Source organism: Coregonus lavaretus, assembly GCF_964263955.1.
Source record: "Coregonus lavaretus genome assembly, contig: HAP1_SCAFFOLD_602, whole genome shotgun sequence".
In the NCBI taxonomy this organism is placed as follows: domain Eukaryota; kingdom Metazoa; phylum Chordata; class Actinopteri; order Salmoniformes; family Salmonidae; genus Coregonus; species Coregonus lavaretus.
Window position 1 is genome coordinate 258,130 of NW_028163803.1, and position 23,912 is coordinate 282,041.

Genomic DNA, 23,912 nt, shown 5'->3' on the forward strand with positions numbered 1-23,912 from the left:
GCCAAGCTAACGTTAACTAGTCACCCATGTCCCGAATTCCTTGAACGACTCTGGCTACCAATATGTAAAAACAAAACACAAATGTAGGTTATGACTTACCCCTAGCAGCTACTGTTAGCTAGCCAAGTGCAAAGCTAGCCACTGAATTGACTCAGCCAGTTCGCGTCTGTTCGCTAGGTCGTTCCAACTATTGTTTACTAGTAGCTATCCAGGTAGCAACAAGCTAGCTAAATTTCAAGCACAGTAGCCACTTACTTCCTAACGTTAACGGTTCAGACAATGAGGTTAGAAAACAGCTGAATGGTAGGCATTATTGTATGTAATTATTGTAGGCAGCCAGCTGGCGTAATTACAGGCACTCTCAGGCGTGAAACAACTATACCGTTGCTAATAGTTGCCAGTAGCTACCCGCAAGCTAGTCCAGGTAGTGGGTTAGCTAGCTAGCTTCATGCTTCACCAGGCTCAGCCGAATACAATACTAACCTACAATAATTACATACAACAACCCACGATAACTACCTACAATACCTAACTACAATCTAAATACATAGTTTAAGCTTTACTCGACAAAGCCCAAACTATGTATAAAGCCAAGCTTACCCGACAACCTCACCCGACAACCTCCTCCTAAATAACATTTCCCTCTCACATACAGATAATCTGAGCAACTTCATAATCTTTGTTGAAAGGATCTGTAGTCCCACTGACGCTTCGTTGTGTATTCTGCAGAAGAAACCTGGGCTAACTGTTGAACAAACATTAATCACCATCTCCTTTATCTGCTCTGCCCGGCCCAGCTTCCACAACACGCCAAGCGTTCTGCTGTACACATGTAACATGTAACTTTTTATCCACGTTATAGCAAAGCCATAACGTTTTTCCAGCAGCAGGCTATGATCGATAACGTCAAAAGCCGCGCTGAAGTCTAACAAAACAATATTGTTATCATAAATTTCTCTCAGCCAATCATCAGTCATTTGTGTAAGTGCTGTGCTTGTTGAATGTCCTTGCTGAAAGTTTGTTGTCAATTTGTTTACTGTAAAATAGCATTGTATCTGGTCAAACACAATTTTTTTCCCAATAGTTTACTAAGGGTTGGTAACAGGCTAATTGGTCAGCTATTTGAGCCAGTAAAGGGGGCTGTACTATTCTTATGGTAGCGGAATGACTTTTGCTTCCCTCCAAGCCTTGGCACACACATTCTAGTAGGCTTAAATTGAAAATAAGGCAAATAGGAGTGGCAATAGCGTCCGTTATTATCCTCAGTAATTTTCCATCCAAGTTGTCAGACCCCGGTGGCTTGTCATTGTTAATAGACAACAATAATTTTTTCACCTCTTCCAAACTCACTTTACGGAATTCAAAGTTACAATGCTTGTCTTTCATAATTGGTCAGATATACTTGGATGTGTGTCAGCAACTGTTGCTGGCATGTCATGCCTAAGTTTGCTAATCTTGCCAATGAAAAAATGATTAAAGTAGTTGGCAATATCAGTTGGTTTTGTGATGAATGAGCCATCTGATTAAATGAATGATGGAGCTGAGTTTGCCTTTTTCCCCAAAATGTCATTTAAGGTGCTCCAATGTTTTTACTATCATTCTTTATGTCATTTATCCTTGTTTCATAGTGTTGTTTCTTCTTATTTTTATTCAGTTTAGTCACGATTTCTCAATTTGCAATATGTTTGCCAATCGGTTGTGCAGCCAGACTTATTTGCCATTCCTTTTACCTCATCCCTCTCAACCATACCATTTTTAAATTCCTCATCAATCCATGGGGATTTAACAGCTTTTACAGTCATTTTCTTAATGGGTGAATGCTTATTAGTAACTGGAATAAGCAATTTCATAAATGTGTCAAGTGCAGTGTCTGTTTGCTCCTCATTACACACCACGGACCTACATATATTCTTTACATCAACAACATAGGAATCACTACAAAACATATTGTGTGACCTCTTATACACAATATTATGCCCAGCCTTTGGAACTTTGGTTTTCCTAGATATGGCTACTAAATTGTGATCACTACATCCAATGGATTTGGATACTGCTTTCAAACAAATCTCTGCAGCATTAGTAAAGATATGATCAATACATGTTGATGATTTAATTCCTGTACTGTTTGTAACTACCCTGGTAGGTTGACTGATAACCTGAACCAGGCTGCAGGCACTGGTTACAGTTTGAAGCTTTCTCTTGAGTTGGCAGCCTGATGAAAGCCAGTCAATATTTAAATTACCCAGAAAGTATACCTCTCTATTGATATCACATACATTATCAAGCATTTCACACATGTTATCCAGATACTGACTTTTAGCACTTGGTGGTCTATAGCAGCTTCCCACCAGAATTGGCTTTAAGTGAGGCAGATGAACCTGTAGCCATATTACTTCAACAGTATTTAACATGAGATCCTCTCTAATCTTCACAGGAATGTGGTTCTGAATATAAACAGCAACACCTCCACCATTGGCATTTCTATATTTTCTGTAAATGTTACAACCTTGTATTGCTACCACTGTATCATCAAAGGTATTATCTAAGTGAGTTTCAGAGATAGTCAGAATATGAATGTCATCTGTTACTAGCAAATTATTGATTTCATGAACATTGTTTCTTAAGCTACATACAGTGGGGGAAAAAAATATTTAGTCAGCCACCAATTGTGCAAGTTCTCCCACTTAAAAAGATGAGAGAGGCCTGTAATTTTCATTATAGGTACACATCAACTATGACAGACAAATTGAGGAAAAAAATCCAGAAAATCACATTGTAGGATTTTTAATGAATTTATTTGCAAATTATGGTGGAAAATAAGTATTTGGTTATCTACAAACAAGCAAGATTTCTGGCTCTCACAGACCTGTAACTTCTTCTTTAAGAGGCTCCTCTGTCCTCCACTTGTTACCTGTATTAATGGCACCTGTTTGAACTTGTTATCAGTATAAAAGACACCTGTCCACAACCTCAAACAGTCACACTCCAAACTCCACTATGGCCAAGACCAAAGAGCTGTCAAAGGACACCAGAAACAAAATTGTAGACCTGCACCAGGCTGGGAAGACTGAATCTGCAATAGATAAGCAGCTTGGTTTGAAGAAATCAACTGTGGGAGCAATTATTAGGAAATGGAAGACATACAAGACCACTGATAATCTCCCTCGATCTGGGGCTCCACGCAAGATCTCACCCCGTGGGGTCAAAATGATCACAAGAACGGTGAGCAAAAATCCCAGAACCACACGGGGGGACCTAGTGAATGACCTGCAGAGAGCTGGGACCAAAGTAACAAAGCCTACCATCAGTAACACACTACGCCGCCAGGGACTCAAATCCTGCAGTGGCAGACGTGTCCCCCTGCTTAAGCCAGTACATGTCCAGGCCCGTCTGAAGTTTGCTAGAGTGCATTTGGATGATTCAGGAGAGGATTGGGAGAATGTCATATGGTCAGATGAAACCAAAATAGAACTTTTTGGTAAAAACTCAACTCGTCGTGTTTGGAGGACAAAGAATGCTGAGTTGCATCCAAAGAACACCATACCTACTGTGAAGCATGGGGGTGGAAACATCATGCTTTGGGGCTGTTTTTCTGCAAAAGGACCAGGACGACTGATCCGTGTAAAGGAAAGAATGAATGGGGCCATGTATCGTGAGATTTTGAGTGAAAACCTCCTTCCATCAGCAAGGGCATTGAAGATGAAACGTGGCTTGGTCTTTCAGCATGACAATGATCCCAAACACACCGCCCGGGCAACGAAGGAGTGGCTTCGTAAGAAGCATTTCAAGGTCCTGGAGTGGCCTAGCCAGTCTCCTGATCTCAACCCCATAGAAAATCTTTGGAGGGAGTTGAAAGTCCGTGTTGCCCAGCGACAGCCCCAAAACATCACTGCTCTAGAGGAGATCTGCATGGAGGAATGGGCCAAAATACCAGCAACAGTGTGTGAAAACCTTGTGAAGACTTACAGAAAACGTTTGACCTGTGTCATTGCCAACAAAGGGTATATAACAAAGTATTGAGAAACTTTTGTTATTGACCAAATACTTATTTTCCACCATAATCTGCAAATAAATTCATAAAAAATCCTACAATGTGATTTTCTGGATTTTTTTCTCTCAATTTGTCTGTCATAGTTGACATGTACCTATGCTGAAAATTACAGGCCTCTCTCATCTTTTTAAGTGGGAGAACTTGCACAATTGGTGGCTGACTAAATACTTTTTTCCCCCACTGTATATATATTTATATATGGACACGAATGATCTGCTTGGCGTGTTGACACACTGGTGGTCATTTTGTCTGTCATAGTTGACGTGTACCTATGATGAAAATTACAGGCCTCTCTCATCTTTTTAAGTGGGAGAACTTGCACAATTGGTGGCTGACTAAATACTTTTTTTCCCCACTGTATGTTAACGTGGGCTATTTTGAGCACCATTCTTCTGGGATGCTTACTTGTTTTTATTGCTTTACTGGGAAGCTTAGCAGCAGTAGATGTGCTCATTTTCTTTATTTTAGTGCAGGGTGAGCTTCACACAGTGGACTTCCTCCTCGGACACACCGGCTCAGTGCTAACAGTATAATTCTGGTTCTTAGGCACATGATTACTGAATACAATAGCTGTAGGATCAGCAGAGGCATTCAGGGCAGTTAGAGGGCCATAAATTAGGTTACTTATATTGTGTTTTCCAACGCCCCTGATGTAATGTACATTTGCTGAAGCATTTTGACAACTCTGTGTCACATGGTAGGGATTAGCTGAGCTGGGATTGTGTCATTGCTAAGTCGTTGTCTCAACGCAGTCAAATAATGCTGTGAAAGGATCCAGGAACCCAAATGATTTATAAAACGTGTTTTGTTTCCAAAAGGTTTCGAAATTGTCAACAAAAAGTTACACCCATTGAGCTGCAATAATCACGTAGCCAGTTGTAAAGAGCAAGAATCCTGCTAAAGCGTTCAACGCCACGATTCAGAGAGGGCACAGGGCCAGATATGATGGGTTTTTTGTTAGTGTCTAGCAGAGAGTCAATCAGCTCTTTAAAATCCAGTTTCAACTGTTCAGAGCTGCCCTTCATAATGTCATTAAAACCCACATGGACTACGATAGAATCGATTTCCACGTCCTGACATAATACATTCGGGAGCAGCTTAGTGTCATTTACTCGAGCTCTGGGATAGGACATTGTTTTTGCACCAGGAACGGTCACATACGCTGTCATACACGTTGATGTCAACGTAATTTTATTTTCTTTCATTTTGGAGTAGAATTTCCTTTTAAAACGTCACCAGAACCAAGCTTCTCAGTACTTCTACATAAAAATTCCCCAGACCCCCTCCTACATCTCTTTCTCTGAGAAATTGTATTAGTTTAATTAGATGTAAAGTTACCTGCTTAGGGGACCTTCGTGGTTCTGGTACCGGTTCTGACCATCATCTCTGCTTATAAATCAATCTGTGGACACCGTAGATCGAAATGGCTTGCATTGAACGATAGCCCTGGTTCCCACGGACACAGTAGCATATTTTGTCAGCCTGTGTGACGTAGGATGTGAAATCTGAAACCTCTGGAACCCCTTCTACCATTTCATTCCCTCTTTCGACTGTCCATCAACTCCTGGCTGAGCCCTATGTCACAGCAACTGATAAAGCACATGCCTGCAATCCTTACATTGTAGCGCAGCAGGGGAGAGTTTCATCTCTACAGCACATTCAGAGATCGATTTATAGCCATTAATCTAAAATAATTAATCAAATAATAGATTTTAAACAAAAAACATTTTCTCTTGGTCATTGCTGGACAATATTAATTTGAGATGAAACGGCGAGTTCCAAACGAGTTCAGGAAGCCAAGCTAGAGCTCTGTGTGAGAGGCAGATGTTTTGATCAAGATAGACCTTTAGAAAATATGCACATGTTCTCAACACTAAACATACAAATATGTACAGTGCATTCGAAAAGTATTCAGACCCCTTTACTTTTTCCACATTTTGTTACGTTACAGCCTTATTCTAAAATGGATTAAATTGTTATTTTTCCTCATCAATCTACACACAAACAAAGCAAAAACAGGTTTATAGACATTTTTGCAAATGTATAAAAAATTAAATATCACATTTACATAAGTATTCCGACCCTTTACTCAGTACTTTGTTAATGCACCTTTGGCAGCAATTACAGCCTTCGAGCCTTCTTTGGTATGACGCTACAAGCTTGGCACACCTGAATTTAGGGAGTTTCTCCCATTCTTCTCTGCAGATCCTCTCAAGCTCTGTCAGGTTGGATGGGGAGCGTCGCTGCACAGCTATTTTCAGGTTTCTCCAGAGATGTTTGATCGGGTTCAAGTCCGGGCTCTGGCTGGGCCACTCAAGGACATTCAGAGACTCTGAGGTCCTGAGCGCTCTGGAGCAGGTTTTCATCAAAGATATATCTGTACATTGCTCCGTTCATCTTTCCCTCGATCCTGACTAGTCTCCCAGTCCCTGCCGCTGAAAAACATCCCCACAGCATGATGCTGCCACCACCATGCTTCACCGTAGGGATGCTGCCAGGTTTCCTCCAGACGTGAGGCTTGGCATTCAGGCCAAAGAGTTCAATCTTGGTTTCATCAGACCAGAGAATCTTGTTTCTCATGGTCTGAGAGTCCTTTAGGTGCCTTTTGGCAAACTCCATGCGGGCTGTTATGTGCCTTTTACTGAGGAGTGGCTTCCGTCTGGCCACTCTACCATAAAGGCCTGATTGGTAGAGTGATGTAGAGATGGTTGTCCTTCTGGAAGGTTCTCCCATCTCCACAGAGGAACTCTGGAGCTCTGTCAGAGTGACCTTCGGGTTCTTGGTCACTTCCCTGACCAAGGCCCTTCTCCCCCGATTGCTAAGTTTGGCCGGGCGGCCAGCTCTAGCAAGAGTCTTGGTGGTTCCAAACTTCTTCCATTTAAGAATGATGGAGGCCACTGTGTTCTTGGGGACCTTCAATGCTGCAGAAATTTTTTGGTACCCTTCCCCATATCGGTGCCTCGACACAATCCAGTCTCGGAGCTCTATGGAAAATTCCTTTGACCTCATGGCTTGCTTTTTGCTCTGACATGCACAGTCAACTGTGGGACCTTATATATTATTATTGTGTGTAGATTGATAAGGAAAAAATACATGTATTCCATTTTAGAAAAAGGCTGCATGTGACACTCTGGCTCTATGGACGTTTATAATTGAGCCAGGGTTGTTCATTTTCATGTGTTTGGGTGTATTTCATTTGGTGGTGTTGGGGATGGGTGAGTTTCATTTTGTTTGTGTCAGGTGGTGATTGGTCGATGACTCCCAATCGGAGGTAACGAGTGTCAGCTGTCGGCTCGTTATCTCTGATTGGGAGCCATATATATTCTGTGTGTGTTCTCCTTTGTGTTGTGGGTTATTGTTTCTTTGTTGCTGTTTGTCGTATTCAGTTTAGAACTTCACGTATCGTCATTTGTTGTTTTCTTCGTGGTTGCTTTAATTTTAATAAAGTCATCATGTTCACTCGCAACGCTGCGCATTGGTCCAATCCTTCAGACGATCGTGACAGAATAACCCACCACAAAAGGACCAAGCAGCGTAACAAGCGGCAACAGGACCTACCTACACAGGAGTTATGGACGCCTCCTAAGGTCTGGACATGGGAAGAGTTATTGGACGGAAAGGATCCTTGGGCACAACCGGGAGAATATCGCCTCCCTCGTGAAGAGCTGGAGGCAGCCAAAGCCGAGAGGAGGTGGTACGAGGAGGCAGCGCGAAGGCGAGGCTGGAAGCCCGTGGAAGAGAGGCAACCCCAAGAAATTTTTTGGGGGGGGCACATGGCTTGGGCAGCTGGGCAGCAGGAGGCTGCCACAGGGAGAAAAGGAGTGAAGGCTAACGGAGTACGGGAGCCATTGGCGAGTGGAAGGAGGGAAGTTGTTGTGGCACGGCATGAGAGACTGAAGTGTGTTACCAGTCCGGTCCGGCCCGTTCCTGATCCGCAGTTAAGGCCATTGGTGTGTGTTCCCGGTATGGACCGGCCTGTTCCTACTCCACGCACCAGGTCCACGATGTGCGTCGCCAGCCGGCCAGAGTCTGCCGTCTGCCCTAGGGCGTCTGAACTGCCCGTCTGCCAAGCGCTGCATAAGCCGCCCGTCTGCCATGAGCCTTCAGAGCCTTCCGCCAGACAGGAGCCGCTAGAGCCTTCCGCCAGACAGAATCATACACCTGCTATGGAATCAGCAGGAGCCGACGCAGCCCATACTAGACTGGAAGCTCGGGTTCGGGACCAGAAAGAGCAGCTCCTGCAGATGGGAGCCGCCCTGCTGGAGGTGATGACTGCTATCCGAGGCTGGGGTCCGCCTCCACCGCCAGTCTCCCAGCCAGCACCATCAGCCAGCCATGAGCAGCCAGATCTGTCAACCAGCCATGAGCAGCCAGATCCGTCAGCCAGCCATGAGCAGCCAGATCCGTCAGCCAGCCATGAGCAGCCAGATCCGTCAGCCAGCCATGAGCAGCCAGATCCGTCAGCCAGCCATGAGCAGCCAGATCCGTCAGCCAGCCATGAGCAGCCAGATCCGTCAGCCAGCCATGAGCAGCCAGATCCGTCAGCCAGCCACGAGCAGCCAGATCCGTCAGCCAGCCACGAGCAGCCAGATCCGTCAGCCAGCCACGAGCAGCCAGATCCGTCAGCCAGCCACGAGCAGCCAGACCCGTCAGCCAGCCATGAGCAGCCAGATCCGTCAGCCAGCCATGAGCAGCCAGACCCGTCAGCCAGCCATGAGCAGCCAGACCCGTCAGCCAGCCATGGGCAGCCAGATCCGTCAGCCAGCCATGAGCAGCCAGATCCGTCAGCCAGCCATGAGCAGCCAGATCCGTCAGCCAGCCATGAGCAGCCAGATCCGTCAGCCAGCCATGAGCAGCCAGATCCGTCAGCCAGCCATGAGCAGCCAGATCCGTCAGCCAGCCATGAGCAGCCAGATCCGTCAGCCAGCCATGAGCAGCCAGAGCCGTCCAGCCAGGATCCGCCAGAGCCGTCCAGCCAGGGTCCGCCAGAGCCGTCCAGCCTGGATCCGCCAGAGCCGTCCCGCCGGGATCCGCCAGAGCCGTCCCGCCGGGATCCGCCAGAGCCGTCCAGCCTGGATCCGCCAGAGCCGTCCCGCCGGGATCCGCCAGAGCCGTCCAGCCGGGATCCGCCAGGGCCGTCCAGCCGGGATCCGCCAGAGCCGTCCAGCCGGGATCCGCCAGAGCCGTCCAGCCAGGATCCGCCAGAGCCGTCCAGCCAGGATCCGCCAGAGCCGTCCAGCCAGGATCCGCCAGAGCCGTCCAGCCAGGATCCGCCAGAGCCGTCCAGCCAGGATCCGCCAGAGCCGTCCAGCCAGGATCCGCCAGAGCCGTCCCGCCAGGATCCGCCAGAGCCGTCCCGCCAGGATCCGCCAGAGCCGTCCCGCCAGGATCCGCCAGAGCCGTCCCGCCAGGATCCGCCAGAGCCGTCACGCCAGGATCCGCCAGAGCCAGCCAGCCAGGATCCTCCATCTAGTCAGGTGCTGTCCCTTAGCCTGGTGCTGCCCCTTAGCCCGGTGCTGCCCCTTAGTCCGGTGCTGCCCTTTAGCCCGGTGCTGCCCCTTAGTCCGGTGCTGCCCCTGAGTCCGGTGCCGCCCCTTAGCCCGGTGCTGCCCCGTAGTCCGGTGCTGCCCCTTAGCCCGGTGCTGCCCCTTAGTCCTGTACTGCCCTTTAGTCCGGTACTGCCCCGTAGTCCGGTGCTGCCCCTTGTCCCGGTGCTGCCCCTTATCCCGGTGCTGCCCCTTATCCCGGTGCTGCCCCTTAGGCCGATGCTGCCCCTTAGTCCGGGGTTGCCCCTTAGTCCAGGTGGGGTTAGGTGGAGGGTGGTCATTGGGAGGAGGCTACCGAAGCAGGTTGTGACTGTGGTGGGGTGGGGATCACGACCGGGGCCAGAGCCGCCACCATGGACAGACGCCCACCCAGACCCTCCCCTAGTCCTGATGTTGGTGCGCCCGGAGTTCGCACCTTTAGGGGGGGGTACTGTGACACTCTGGCTCTATGGACGTTTATAATTGAGCCAGGGTTGTTCATTTTCATGTGTTTGGGTGTATTTCATTTGGTGGTGTTGGGGATGGGTGAGTTTCATTTTGTTTGTGTCAGGTGGTGATTGGTCGATGACTCCCAATCGGAGGTAACGAGTGTCAGCTGTCGGCTCGTTATCTCTGATTGGGAGCCATATATATTCTGTGTGTGTTCTCCTTTGTGTTGTGGGTTATTGTTTCTTTGTTGCTGTTTGTCGTATTCAGTTTAGAACTTCACGTATCGTCATTTGTTGTTTTCTTCGTGGTTGCTTTAATTTTAATAAAGTCATCATGTTCACTCGCAACGCTGCGCATTGGTCCAATCCTTCAGACGATCGTGACACTGCAACGTAACAAAATGTGGAAAACGGGAAGTGGTCTGAATACTTTCTGAATGCACTGTATTTTTATGTGTGTATTTTATGTGCATAATTATCTGGGAATGTCTGAGATTTTAGTGGCTGTTGTTTTAGCACCACTTGTGATTTTACAGGAAATAAACTACTGCTGTTACACCCTCATCTCATCTCAACCTGGCTGAAGAGGTGAATCATTTGAATCTACCTGACTGATTCACTGCCTGTGTGTGTGTGTGTGTGTGTGTGTGTGTGTGTGTGTGTGTGTGTGTGTGTGTGTGTGTGTGTGTGTGTGTGTGTGTGTGTGAGTGTGAGTGTGAGTGTGAGTGTGAGTGTGAGTGTGAGTGTGAGTGTGTGTGTGTGTGTGTGTGTTTCAGGAACAAACCAGCCACATCTCCACTCTGGGACTGTAATGAAACCTTGCTTACACAAACACAGACCCACATATAAACACAAGCACACAACACATAGTTGCAAACGCACACACAAACACACACGCTGACTACAAACACACACATCGAGAGAGGTACTTACAGCCAGGTGACATTGGTGGAGACTTGAGGAACGTCATGTAGGTTGACTTCCACACACTCCAGCTCTGTCTTGATACAGTCACAACGCTGTGGGTACTGCTGCAAAACTACACAACAACATGCAATTAACTACACAACTACACACAGATATAATAATGCTGCAAAACTACACACACACACACACACACACACACACACACACACACACACACACACACACACACACACACACACACTTACAGCAGTCTTCTGGTAACGGTAGGACCTGTGGGTCAACCTTCCTGATGGTTCGATCAAAGATGTCCGCCCATCCACTGTTGTCTCCTACAGACACAAAAAACATCAGTTGTAGAGCTATTACACTATATAACACTAGCATCGCACATTAAACCACCTTCCCAGAGACCAGAAGACCAACAAAAACCCATGGCTTGGTACCTGCTACATCATAAACTACACCAGTGGTTTCCAACCTATGGATCACTAGTACTGCAGGTGGTCCACGAAATGTATTAGATTTTTGATTGATAAAAAATAAATAAATCTAGATTTTTTTTTCTTCCAAAAATAATGAAAGTTGGGAGTATTAATGGTATTAAGCAAATTTGTATTCCTTTTCACAATGCAAATTGTTTCAAATAATAATATTATAATAATAATAGACCTGCTAAACTCTAACCCCCTCCGGTGGCATTTTCTAAAGGACACATAATATTGTATACTACCCTCATAAAGTACATTTCTGTTTCAGTCCTACAAACACATGCTTGGTACTGTTAGAAAGGTAAGAACTGTGGTATTCAGATAACGGTGTCAGTACCCAGGTTTCCATCCAACCTTTCTATGTGCATCAAGTACATGTCGGATGTCACGGTTTCGGCCGAGGCTGCTCCTCCTCCTGGTTCGGGCAGACTTCGGCGGTCGTCGTCCCCGGAGTACTAGCTGCCACCGATCTATGTTTCATGTTCGTTTGGTTTTGTCTTTATGTTGTACACCTGTGTCTTGTTAGTCCTCATTAGTGTCCTATTTAGTTCTCGTTGGTTGTGTTTGTCTTTGTGTGTGATTGCTCTTCTGTTTTCGTGTTGGAGCTACGTACTTCCCTCCAGTGTTTTGGAGAGGGTTTTCGCACATGTTAGTGCGCCGTTTGTTTGACGCCTGTGTGCGCCGTTATTTCGCCTTCGGGCTTATTGTGCTTATTTTCTACGTGATTATTGCACTAAAGTATTTTGGACTGAGCTTCTGCGTCCTGCGCTTGATTCATGCACCACACCCACCTTCAGCAACCCCTTGACATCGGATAAGACATTTCATGACAGGCGTGATGGAAACAGCAAATTTCAAAAATGTCGACAAAACAAAATACGCTAGACAAGGTGGGATCCTTTTTGTGTCGTTAAAATAAATGATGCGAGTAATGGCGGTGGAAACACTGTTATGCACAAACATTGATATACAGTAATAACCATCACATGGAAGTAAACGTGTAGTCGCCAGGAGACGTGTTCTGTGGTCTTCCCAATACGACATCCAGTTCATTAGGCTACAGATGAAATACGTTTTGGATGAACTTCACAGGGTGGTGAAAGCATGGTGATAGATCTACAGCCAGGGCTGGGGTGAATTCCATTTCAATTTCAGTCAAATTCAGAAATTAAACCAAATTCCAAATGGTCCCTCATTGAAAAGCAATGGAAGAGAATTGGAATTTCAGTGTAATTTCTGAATGACATGGAATTGACCCCAACCCCTGTCTACAACTCACATTTCTATCTGAAAATATTTTGGGTCGCTACAAAACCTAAATAGCGCAGCTTTCGATAAACACTACACACGGAAAAAGTTACAGATTTCAATGCAAGTTGTAAAGCTCAAACTCGACTCGGGTTATACATCCAAATCAGACTCGTCAAACAAGAAAATCTTCAAAACAATGAATCGTTTGCATCCAATAATGTAGGCGGTTAATGGGTAGTGATCAAACACGTCTGATGGCCTGTATACTGTAGAGTCCTTAGTTACCCTAAGACAATTTGCTGATGTGTGATTGTCAAACTCAGAATGAAACAGCTTCACGTAGAAATATGACTGTATGTCTTGTAAGAAGAACAGGATTGCAATTATGCATTCCTAGCACCACATAAATATTCTGTTGATAAGTAATGCCATCAACTTTTTGTCAAATGTACATTGATCTAAAGGGGTTGTGCTAGACACTCCACTGGACAGCAGGAACTTAGCAATATCATCAGAGAGAAAGCTTATATCAACAGCATGGGTAGCAGAACAGTGGATTTCATCTTTCAAAAAAAAAGAGGTTGATCGCTTGTAAGCTTGATGGTATTGATGTCTCATAGATAGTCTGGCATTGGTTTATGAAGGTGTTCACAACTTGCATTAAGCAAATGAAGTAAAAGTGTTTAGCCTCAAAACGCATGCACCAACATTGCCGCAGTGGCCCCAAATGCCTTAGGTACTGTGGGTAATGTAGGAGAAAGTGTTGCTTTGGCTTGATTCATTTGTCTGGAAACAATTCTTTAATCTCCAGTGTGAATCTCAACAATGTATTTAAACTCTAGGAGTAATCTCCAGTGTGAATCTCAATGATGTCTTTAAACTCTAGGAGTAATATCCAGTGTGAATCTCAACGATGTCTTTAAACTCTAGGAGTAATCTCCAGTGTGAATCTAAATGATGTCTTTAAACTCTAGGAGTAATCTCCAGTGTGAATCTCAATGATGTCTTTAAACTCTAGGAGTAATATCCAGTGTGAATCTCAATGATGTCTTTAAACTCTAGGAGTAATCTCCAGTGTGAATCTCAACGATGTCTTTAAACTCTAGGAGTAATCTCCAGTGTGAATCTAAATGATGTCTTTAAACTCTAGGAGTAATCTCCAGTGTGAATCTAAATTATGTCTTTAAACTCTAGGAGTAATCTCCAGTGTGAATCTCAACGATGTCTTTAAGCTCTAGGAGTAATTTCCAGTGTGAATCTAAATGATGTATTTAAACTCTAGGAGTAATCTCCAGTGTGAATCTCAACGATGTCTTAAAACTCTACAGATTGGCAAGTACTGAAAAACTCTGCCTTTACATGATAATTTTTTTTGTCTTCAGGGTTTCAGGAATTGGGACATATTGAAAGGTGGTCTGTTTATCTGTACAATTGCTTCTGAATTTTTTTATTCAATTGGTTCAACAAACGGAAAATAGACCTCATAATATCTGGCCCTTTTCCTCTGAGTGGACACTTCTGATAATCCATGCCGAACAAAACGTTGTTTTATTGTCCCATATACAGTATTTGAGCTGCGGTTGAATTTTCCAGTCTGTGTGATTCACAAATCGTTTCAACGTCACTTAAACTGAGGGTTATTAGAGGCGTCAAGAGTAGAGGTACACTTTTCAACGATGCTTTGTATTGTACTTGAAGCAGGCACGTTGTCCTCTTGTAGTTTCAAACATGTGACTGCAAAGGTTCTTGTAACATGTTCCTGAGTAACACTTCCCGTTGTGCTCAGTGACACCAGATCCTCCAGTATTCATATCGTCAACGCCTGATGCTGCATTAATATCAAATGCTGTGTAATGTTTCAATTCATCCTTGATCATCACAGCAGAAGAGTTTCTGTGTTGTCTGGTCATATGAGATCTGTATGAGGATGGCACATAAAATGCACAGATTCACCATTTTTACAATGCTCATTGTAATGGGAAGTGAGTGCAGTCAAACTTGGCACGCTCTGTTCACAAGTTGGGCATGATATCTCAAGACATGTCTCCTGTGTAGTTGGAGGTTTCTTAGAAAGCATTTCTCTATGTGCTCGGTAAATGTGTACCATGTAAACTCCAACGCTGGAGAATACTTTGCAGCAGTTTCCATGTTGCAAGGTGTTTGGCAGGTTACATTCAACTCTGAAATTAGGGTCACCACTGTGGATTATGGCAAGACTGGTAATTAGTTTAGCAAGAATTTTCAAGTTTGTTGCATTGGATAGAGGAAAGGCCAACATATTGCAAACAAGCTTGCATGGGCATCAGATGTTCATGACTGTGAAGCAGTTACCCTCTCTGGTAGTTAGGATCAGTTACCCTCTCTGGTAGTTAGGATCAGTTACGCTCTCTGGTAGTTAGGGTCAGTAATCCTCTCTGGTAGTTAGGGTCAGTAATCCTCTCTGGTAGTTAGGGTCAGTTACGCTCTCTGGTAGTTAGGGTAAATAATCCTCTCTGGTAGTTAGGGTCAGTAATCCTCTCTGGTAGTTAGGATCAGTTACGCTCTCTGGTAGTTAGGGTCAGTTACCCTCTCTGGTAGTTAGGGTCAGTAATCCTCTCTGGTAGTTAGGATCAGTTACGCTCTCTGGTAGTTAGGGTCAGTAATCCTCTCTGGTAGTTAGGGTCAGTTACGCTCTCTGGTAGTTAGGGTAAGTAATCCTCTCTGGTAGTTAGGGTCAGTAATCCTCTCTGGTAGTTAGGATCAGTTACGCTCTCTGGTAGTTAGGGTCAGTTACCCTCTCTGGTAGTTAGGGTCAGTAATCCTCTCTGGTAGTTAGGATCAGTTACGCTCTCTGGTAGTTAGGGTGAGATACCCTATCTGGTAGTTAGGATCAGTAATCCTCTCTGGTAGTTAGGATCAGTTACCCTCTCTGGTAGTTAGGGTCAGTTACCCTCTCTGGAAGTTAGTGTAAGTTACCCTCTCTGGTAGTTAGGATCAATTACCCTCTCTGGTAGTTAGGGTCAGTTATCCTCTCTGGTAGTTAGGTTCAGTTACCCTCTCTGGTAGTTAGGATCAATTACCCTCTCTGGTAGTTAGGGTCAGTTATCCTCTCTGGTAGTTAGGGTCAGTTATCCTCTCTGGTAGTTAGGGTCAGTTACCCTCTCTGGAAGTTAGGATCAGTTACCCTCTCTGGTAGTTAGGGTCGGTAATCCTCTCTGGTAGTTAGGATCAGTTACCCTCTCTGGTAGTTAGGGTCAGTTACCCTCTCTGGAAGTTAGTGTAAGTTACCCTCTCTGGTAGTTAGGTTCAGTAATCCTCTCTGGTAGTTGGGGTCAGATACCCTCTCTGGTAGTTAGGGTCAGTAATCCGCTCTGGTAGTTAGGATCAGTTACCCTCTCTGGTAGTTAGGGTCAGTAATCCTCTCTGGTAGTTAGGGTCAGTTACCCTCTCTGGTAGTTAGGGTCAGTAATCCTCTCTGGAAGTTAGGGTCAGTTATCCTCTCTGGTAGTTAGGGTCTGTTATCCTCTCTGGTACTTAGGGTCAGTTATCCTCTCTGGTAGTTAAGGTCAGCAATCCTCTCTGGTAGTTAGGGTCAGTTATCCTCTCTGGTAGTTAGGGTCAGTTATCCTCTCTGGTAGTTAGGGTCAGTTATCCTCTCTGGTAGTTAGGGTCAGTTATCCACTCTGATAGTTAAGGTCAGTTATCCTATCTGGTAGTTAGGGTCAGTTATCCTCTCTGGTAGTTAGGGTCAGTTACTCTCTCATCTAGTTAGGGTCAGTTATCCTATCTGGTAGTTGGGGTCAGTTATCCTCTCTGGTAGTTAGGGTTAGTAATCCTCTCTGGTAGTTAGGGTCAGTAATCCTCTCTGGTAGTTAGGGTCAGTTACCCTCTCTGGTAGTTAGTGTCAATTACCCTCTCTTGTAGTTAGGGTCAGTAATCCTCTCTGGTAGTTAGGGTCAGTTACCCTCTCTGGTAGTTAGTGTCAGTTACCCTCTCTGGTAGTTAGGGTCAGTAATCCTCTCTGGTAGTTAGGGTCAGTTACCCTCTCTGGTAGTTAGGGTCAGTAATCCTCTCTGGTAGTTAGGATCAGTTACGCTCTCTGGTAGTTAGGGTCAGTAATCCTCTCTGGTAGTTAGGGTCAGTTACGCTCTCTGGTAGTTAGGGTAAGTAATCCTCTCTGGTAGTTAGGGTCAGTAATCCTCTCTGGTAGTTAGGATCAGTTACGCTCTCTGGTAGTTAGGGTCAGTTACCCTCTCTGGTAGTTAGGGTCAGTAATCCTCTCTGGTAGTTAGGATCAGTTACGCTCTCTGGTAGTTAGGGTGAGATACCCTCTCTGGTAGTTAGGATCAGTAATCCTCTCTGGTAGTTAGGATCAGTTACCCTCTCTGGTAGTTAGGGTCAGTTACCCTCTCTGGAAGTTAGTGTAAGTTACCCTCTCTGGTAGTTAGGATCAATTACCCTCTCTGGTAGTTAGGGTCAGTTATCCTCTCTGGTAGTTAGGTTCAGTTACCCTCTCTGGTAGTTAGGATCAATTACCCTCTCTGGTAGTTAGGGTCAGTTATCCTCTCTGGTAGTTAGGGTCAGTTATCCTCTCTGGTAGTTAGGGTCAGTTACCCTCTCTGGAAGTTAGGATCAGTTACCCTCTCTGGTAGTTAGGGTCGGTAATCCTCTCTGGTAGTTAGGATCAGTTACCCTCTCTGGTAGTTAGGGTCAGTTACCCTCTCTGGAAGTTAGTGTAAGTTACCCTCTCTGGTAGTTAGGTTCAGTAATCCTCTCTGGTAGTTGGGGTCAGATACCCTCTCTGGTAGTTAGGGTCAGTAATCCGCTCTGGTAGTTAGGATCAGTTACCCTCTCTGGTAGTTAGGGTCAGTTACCCTCTCTGGTAGTTAGTGTCAATTACCCTCTCTTGTAGTTAGGGTCAGTAATCCTCTCTGGTAGTTAGGGTCAGTTACCCTCTCTGGTAGTTAGTGTCAGTTACCCTCTCTGGTAGTTAGGGTCAGTAATCCTCTCTGGTAGTTAGGGTCAGTTACCCTCTCTGGTAGTTAGTGTCAATTACCCTCTCTTGTAGTTAGGGTCAGTAATCCTCTCTGGTAGTTAGGGTCAGTTACCCTCTCTGGTAGTTAGTGTCAGTTACCCTCTCTGGTAGTTAGGGTCAGTAATCCTCTCTGGTAGTTAGGGTCAGTTACCCTCTCTGGTAGTTAGGGTCAGTAATCCTTTCTGGTAGTTAGGGTCAGTAATGCTCTCTGGTAGTTAGGGTCAGTAATCCTTTCTGGTAGTTAGGGTCAGTAATGCTCTCTGGTAGTTAGGGTCAGTAATCCTCTCTGGTAGTTAGGGTCAGTTACCCTCTCTGGTAGTTAAGGTCAGCAATCCTCTCTGGAAGTTAGGGTCAGTTATCCTCTCTGGTAGTTAGGGTCTGTTATCCTCTCTGGTAGTTAGGGTCAGTTATCCTCTCTGGTAGTTAAGGTCAGCAATCCTCTCTGGTAGTTAGGGTCAGTTATCCTCTCTGGTAGTTAGGGTCAGTTATCCTCTCTGGTAGTTAGGGTCAGTTATCCTCTCTGGTAGTTAGGGTCAGTTATCCACTCTGATAGTTAAGGTCAGTTATCCTATCTGGTAGTTAGGGTCAGTTATCCTCTCTGGTAGTTAGGGTCAGTTACTCTCTCATCTAGTTAGGGTCAGTTATCCTATCTGGTAGTTGGGGTCAGTTATCCTCTCTGGTAGTTAGGGTTAGTAATCCTCTCTGGTAGTTAGGGTCAGTAATCCTCTCTGGTAGTTAGGGTCAGTTACCCTCTCTGGTAGTTAGTGTCAATTACCCTCTCTTGTAGTTAGGGTCAGTAATCCTCTCTGGTAGTTAGGGTCAGTTACCCTCTCTGGTAGTTAGTGTCAGTTACCCTCTCTGGTAGTTAGGGTCAGTAATCCTCTCTGGTAGTTAGGGTCAGTTACCCTCTCTGGTAGTTAGGGTCAGTAATCCTTTCTGGTAGTTAGGGTCAGTAATGCTCTCTGGTAGTTAGGGTCAGTAATCCTCTCTGGTAGTTAGGGTCAGTAATCCTTTCTGGTAGTTAGGGTCAGTAATGCTCTCTGGTAGTTAGGGTCAGTAATCCTCTCTGGTAGTTAGGGTCAGTTACCCTCTCTGGTTGTTAGGGTCAGTTACCCTCTCTTTTAGTTAGGGTCAGTAATCCTCTCTGGTAGTTTGGGTCAAATACCATCTCTGGTAGTTAGGGTCAGTTACCCTCTCTGGTAGTTAGTGTCAGTTACCCTCTATTGTAGTTAGGGTCAGTTATCCCCTCTGGTAGTTAGGGTCAGTTATCCTATCTTGAAGGTAGGGTCAGTTATCCTCTCTGGTAGTTAGGATCTGTTACTCTCTCATGTAGTTAGGGTCAGTTATCCTCTCTGGTAGTTAGGGTCAGTTATCATCTCTGGTAGTTAGGGTCAGTATTCCTCTCTGGTAGTTAGTGTCAGTTACCCTCTCTTGTAGTTAAGGTCAGTTACCCTCTCTGGTAGTTAGTGTCAGTAATCCTCTCTCGTAGTTAGTGTCAGTTACCCTCTCTGGTAGTTAAGGTCAGTTATCCTATCTGGTAGTTAGGGTCAGTTATCCTCTCTGATAGTTAGTGTCAGTTACCCTCTCTTGTAGTTAGGGTCAGTTATCCTCTCTGGTAGTTAGGGTCAGTTGTCCTATCTTGAAGTTAGGTTCAGTTATCCTCTCTGGTAGTTAGGATCAGTTACTCTCTCATGTAGTTAGGGTCAGTTATCCTCTCTGGTAGTTAGGGTCATTAATCCTCTCTGGTAGATAGGGTCAGTAATCCTCGCGGGTAGTTAGGGTCAGTAATCCTCTTTGGTAGTTAGGGTCAGTTACCCTCTCTGGAAGTTAGTGTAAGTTACCCACTCTGGTAGTTAGGGTCAGTAATCCTCTCTGGTAGTTAGGGTCAGTTATCCTCTCTGGTAGTTAGGGTCAGTTACCTTCTCTGGTAGTTAGGGTCAGTTATCTTCTCTGGTAGTTAGGGTCTGTTATCCTCTCTGGAAGTTAGTGTCAGTTACCCTCTCTGGTAGTTAGGGTCAGTAATCCTCTCTGGAAGTTAGGGTCAGTTATCCTCTCTGGTAGTTAGGGTCTGTTATCCTCTCTGGTAGTTAGGGTCAGTTATCCTCTCTGGTAGTTAAGGTCAGCAATCCTCTCTGGTAGTTAGGGTCAGTTATCCTCTCTGGTAGTTAGGGTCAGTTATCCTCTCTGGTAGTTAGGGTCAGTTATCCTCTCTGGTAGTTAGGGTCAGTTATCCACTCTGATAGTTAAGGTCAGTTATCTTCTCTGGTAGTTAGGGTCAGTAATCCTTTCTGGTCAGTTATCCTATCTGGTAGTTAGGGTCAGTTATCCTCTCTGGTAGTTAGGGTCAGTTACTCTCTCATCTAGTTAGGGTCAGTTATCCCCTCTGGTAGTTGGGGTCAGTTATCCTCTCTGGTAGTTAGGGTTAGTAATCCTCTCTGGTAGTTAGGGTCAGTAATCCTATCTAGTAGTTAGTGTCAGTTACCCTCTCTTGTAGTTAGGGTCAGTAATCCTCTCTGGTAGTTAGGGTCAGTTACCCTCTCTGGTAGTTAGGGTCAGTAATCCTCTCTGGTTGTTAGGGTCAGTTACCCTCTCTGGTAGTTAGGGTCAGTTACCCTCTCTGGTAGTTAGGGTTAGTAATTCACTCTGTTAGTTAGAGTCAGTAATCCTCTCTAGTAGTTAGGGTCAGTTACTCTCTCTGGTAGTTAGGGTCAGTAATCCACTCTGGTAGTTAGGGTCAGTAATCCTCTTTAGTAGTTAGGGTCAGTTACTCTCTCTGGTAGTTAGGGTCAGTAATCCTCTCTGGTAGTTAGGGTCAGTTACTCTCTCTGGTAGTTAGTGTCAGTTACCCTCTATTGTAGTTAGGGTCAGTTATCCTCTCTGGTAGTTAGGGTCAGTTATCCTATCTTGAAGTTAGGGTCAGTTATCCTCTCTGGTAGTTAGGATCTGTTACTCTCTCATGTAGTTAGGGTCAGTTATCCTCTCTGGTAGTTAGGGTCAGTTATCATCTCTGGTAGTTAGGGTCAGTATTCCTCTCTGGTAGTTAGGGTCAGTAATCCTCTCTGGTAGTTAGGGTCAGTTATCCTCTTTGGTAGTTAGGGTCAGTAATCCTCTCTGGTAGTTAGGGTCAGTTACCCTCTCTGGTAGTTAGGGTCAGTAATCCTCTCTGGTAGTTAGGGTCAGTTACCCTCTCTTGTAGTTAGGGTCAGTAATCCTCTCTGGTAGTTAGGGTCAGTAATCCTCTCTGGTAGTTAGGGTCAGTAATCCTGTCTTGTAGTTAGGTTCAGTAATCCTCTCGGGTAGTTAGGGTCAGTAATCCTCTCTGGTAGTTTGGGTCAGTTACCCTCTCTGGAAGTTAGTGTAAGTTACCCTCTCTGGTAGTTAGGGTCAGTAGTCCTCTCTGGTAGTTAGGGACAGTTACCTTCTCTGGTAGTTAGGGTCAGTTATCCTATCTGGTAGTTAGGATCAGTTATCCTCTCTAGTAGTTAGGGTCAGTTATACTCTCTGGTAGTTAGGATCAGTTATCCTCTCTGGTAGTTAGGGTCAGTTACTCTCTCATGTAGTTAGGGTCAGTTATCCTCTCTGGTAGTTAGGGTTAGTTATCGTCTCTGGTAGTTAGGGTCAGTAATCCTCTCTGGTAGTTAGGGTCAGTTACCCTCTCTGGTAGTTAGTGTCAGTTACTCTCTCTTGTATTTAGGGTCAGTAATCCTCTCTGGTAGTTAGGGTCAGTTACCCTCTCTGGTAGTTAGGGTCAGTAATCCTCTCTGGTAGTTAGGGTCAGTTACCCTCTCTGGTAGTTAGGGTCAGTAATCCTCTCTGGTAGTTAGGGTCAGTTACGCTCTCTGGTAGTTAGGGTAAGTAATCCTCTCTGGTAGTTAGGGTCAGTAATCCTCTCTGGTAGTTAGGATCAGTTACGCTCTCTGGTAGTTAGGGTCAGTTACCCTCTCTGGTAGTTAGGGTCAGTAATCCTCTCTGGTAGTTAGGATCAGTTACGCTCTCTGGTAGTTAGGGTGAGATACCCTATCTGGTAGTTAGGATCAGTAATCCTCTCTGGTAGTTAGGATCAGTTACCCTCTCTGGTAGTTAGGGTCAGTTACCCTCTCTGGAAGTTAGTGTAAGTTACCCTCTCTGGTAGTTAGGATCAATTACCCTCTCTGGTAGTTAGGGTCAGTTATCCTCTCTGGTAGTTAGGTTCAGTTACCCTCTCTGGTAGTTAGGATCAATTACCCTCTCTGGTAGTTAGGGTCAGTTATCCTCTCTGGTAGTTAGGGTCAGTTATCCTCTCTGGTAGTTAGGGTCAGTTACCCTCTCTGGAAGTTAGGATCAGTTACCCTCTCTGGTAGTTAGGGTCGGTAATCCTCTCTGGTAGTTAGGATCAGTTACCCTCTCTGGTAGTTAGGGTCAGTTACCCTCTCTGGAAGTTAGTGTAAGTTACCCTCTCTGGTAGTTAGGTTCAGTAATCCTCTCTGGTAGTTGGGGTCAGATACCCTCTCTGGTAGTTAGGGTCAGTAATCCGCTCTGGTAGTTAGGATCAGTTACCCTCTCTGGTAGTTAGGGTCAGTAATCCTCTCTGGTAGTTAGGGTCAGTTACCCTCTCTGGTAGTTAGGGTCAGTAATCCTCTCTGGAAGTTAGGGTCAGTTATCCTCTCTGGTAGTTAGGGTCTGTTATCCTCTCTGGTAGTTAGGGTCAGTTATCCTCTCTGGTAGTTAAGGTCAGCAATCCTCTCTGGTAGTTAGGGTCAGTTATCCTCTCTGGTAGTTAGGGTCAGTTATCCTCTCTGGTAGTTAGGGTCAGTTATCCTCTCTGGTAGTTAGGGTCAGTTATCCACTCTGATAGTTAAGGTCAGTTATCCTATCTGGTAGTTAGGGTCAGTTATCCTCTCTGGTAGTTAGGGTCAGTTACTCTCTCATCTAGTTAGGGTCAGTTATCCTATCTGGTAGTTGGGGTCAGTTATCCTCTCTGGTAGTTAGGGTTAGTAATCCTCTCTGGTAGTTAGGGTCAGTAATCCTCTCTGGTAGTTAGGGTCAGTTACCCTCTCTGGTAGTTAGTGTCAATTACCCTCTCTTGTAGTTAGGGTCAGTAATCCTCTCTGGTAGTTAGGGTCAGTTACCCTCTCTGGTAGTTAGTGTCAGTTACCCTCTCTGGTAGTTAGGGTCAGTAATCCTCTCTGGTAGTTAGGGTCAGTTACCCTCTCTGGTAGTTAGGGTCAGTAATCCTCTCTGGTAGTTAGGATCAGTTACGCTCTCTGGTAGTTAGGGTCAGTAATCCTCTCTGGTAGTTAGGGTCAGTTACGCTCTCTGGTAGTTAGGGTAAGTAATCCTCTCTGGTAGTTAGGGTCAGTAATCCTCTCTGGTAGTTAGGATCAGTTACGCTCTCTGGTAGTTAGGGTCAGTTACCCTCTCTGGTAGTTAGGGTCAGTAATCCTCTCTGGTAGTTAGGATCAGTTACGCTCTCTGGTAGTTAGGGTGAGATACCCTCTCTGGTAGTTAGGATCAGTAATCCTCTCTGGTAGTTAGGATCAGTTACCCTCTCTGGTAGTTAGGGTCAGTTACCCTCTCTGGAAGTTAGTGTAAGTTACCCTCTCTGGTAGTTAGGATCAATTACCCTCTCTGGTAGTTAGGGTCAGTTATCCTCTCTGGTAGTTAGGTTCAGTTACCCTCTCTGGTAGTTAGGATCAATTACCCTCTCTGGTAGTTAGGGTCAGTTATCCTCTCTGGTAGTTAGGGTCAGTTATCCTCTCTGGTAGTTAGGGTCAGTTACCCTCTCTGGAAGTTAGGATCAGTTACCCTCTCTGGTAGTTAGGGTCGGTAATCCTCTCTGGTAGTTAGGATCAGTTACCCTCTCTGGTAGTTAGGGTCAGTTACCCTCTCTGGAAGTTAGTGTAAGTTACCCTCTCTGGTAGTTAGGTTCAGTAATCCTCTCTGGTAGTTGGGGTCAGATACCCTCTCTGGTAGTTAGGGTCAGTAATCCGCTCTGGTAGTTAGGATCAGTTACCCTCTCTGGTAGTTAGGGTCAGTTACCCTCTCTGGTAGTTAGTGTCAATTACCCTCTCTTGTAGTTAGGGTCAGTAATCCTCTCTGGTAGTTAGGGTCAGTTACCCTCTCTGGTAGTTAGTGTCAGTTACCCTCTCTGGTAGTTAGGGTCAGTAATCCTCTCTGGTAGTTAGGGTCAGTTACCCTCTCTGGTAGTTAGTGTCAATTACCCTCTCT

The 23,912-nt window shown here is 45.3% G+C and overlaps 1 protein-coding gene across 1 annotated transcript in view; it reads right to left on the reverse strand.

Moving 5' to 3' along the window:
- Positions 1–23,912, reverse strand: part of LOC311117766 (relaxin receptor 2-like) — a gene marked incomplete at its 5' end in the record, with an annotated part of 177,545 nt that overhangs the window by 125,268 nt on the left and 28,365 nt on the right. Inside the window, 2 exons of the mRNA XM_084192680.1 lie at positions 10,959–11,064; positions 11,198–11,281. Coding sequence (XP_084048806.1) covers positions 10,959–11,064; positions 11,198–11,281 — 190 coding nt within the window. The remainder of the gene's footprint in view (positions 1–10,958; positions 11,065–11,197; positions 11,282–23,912) is intronic.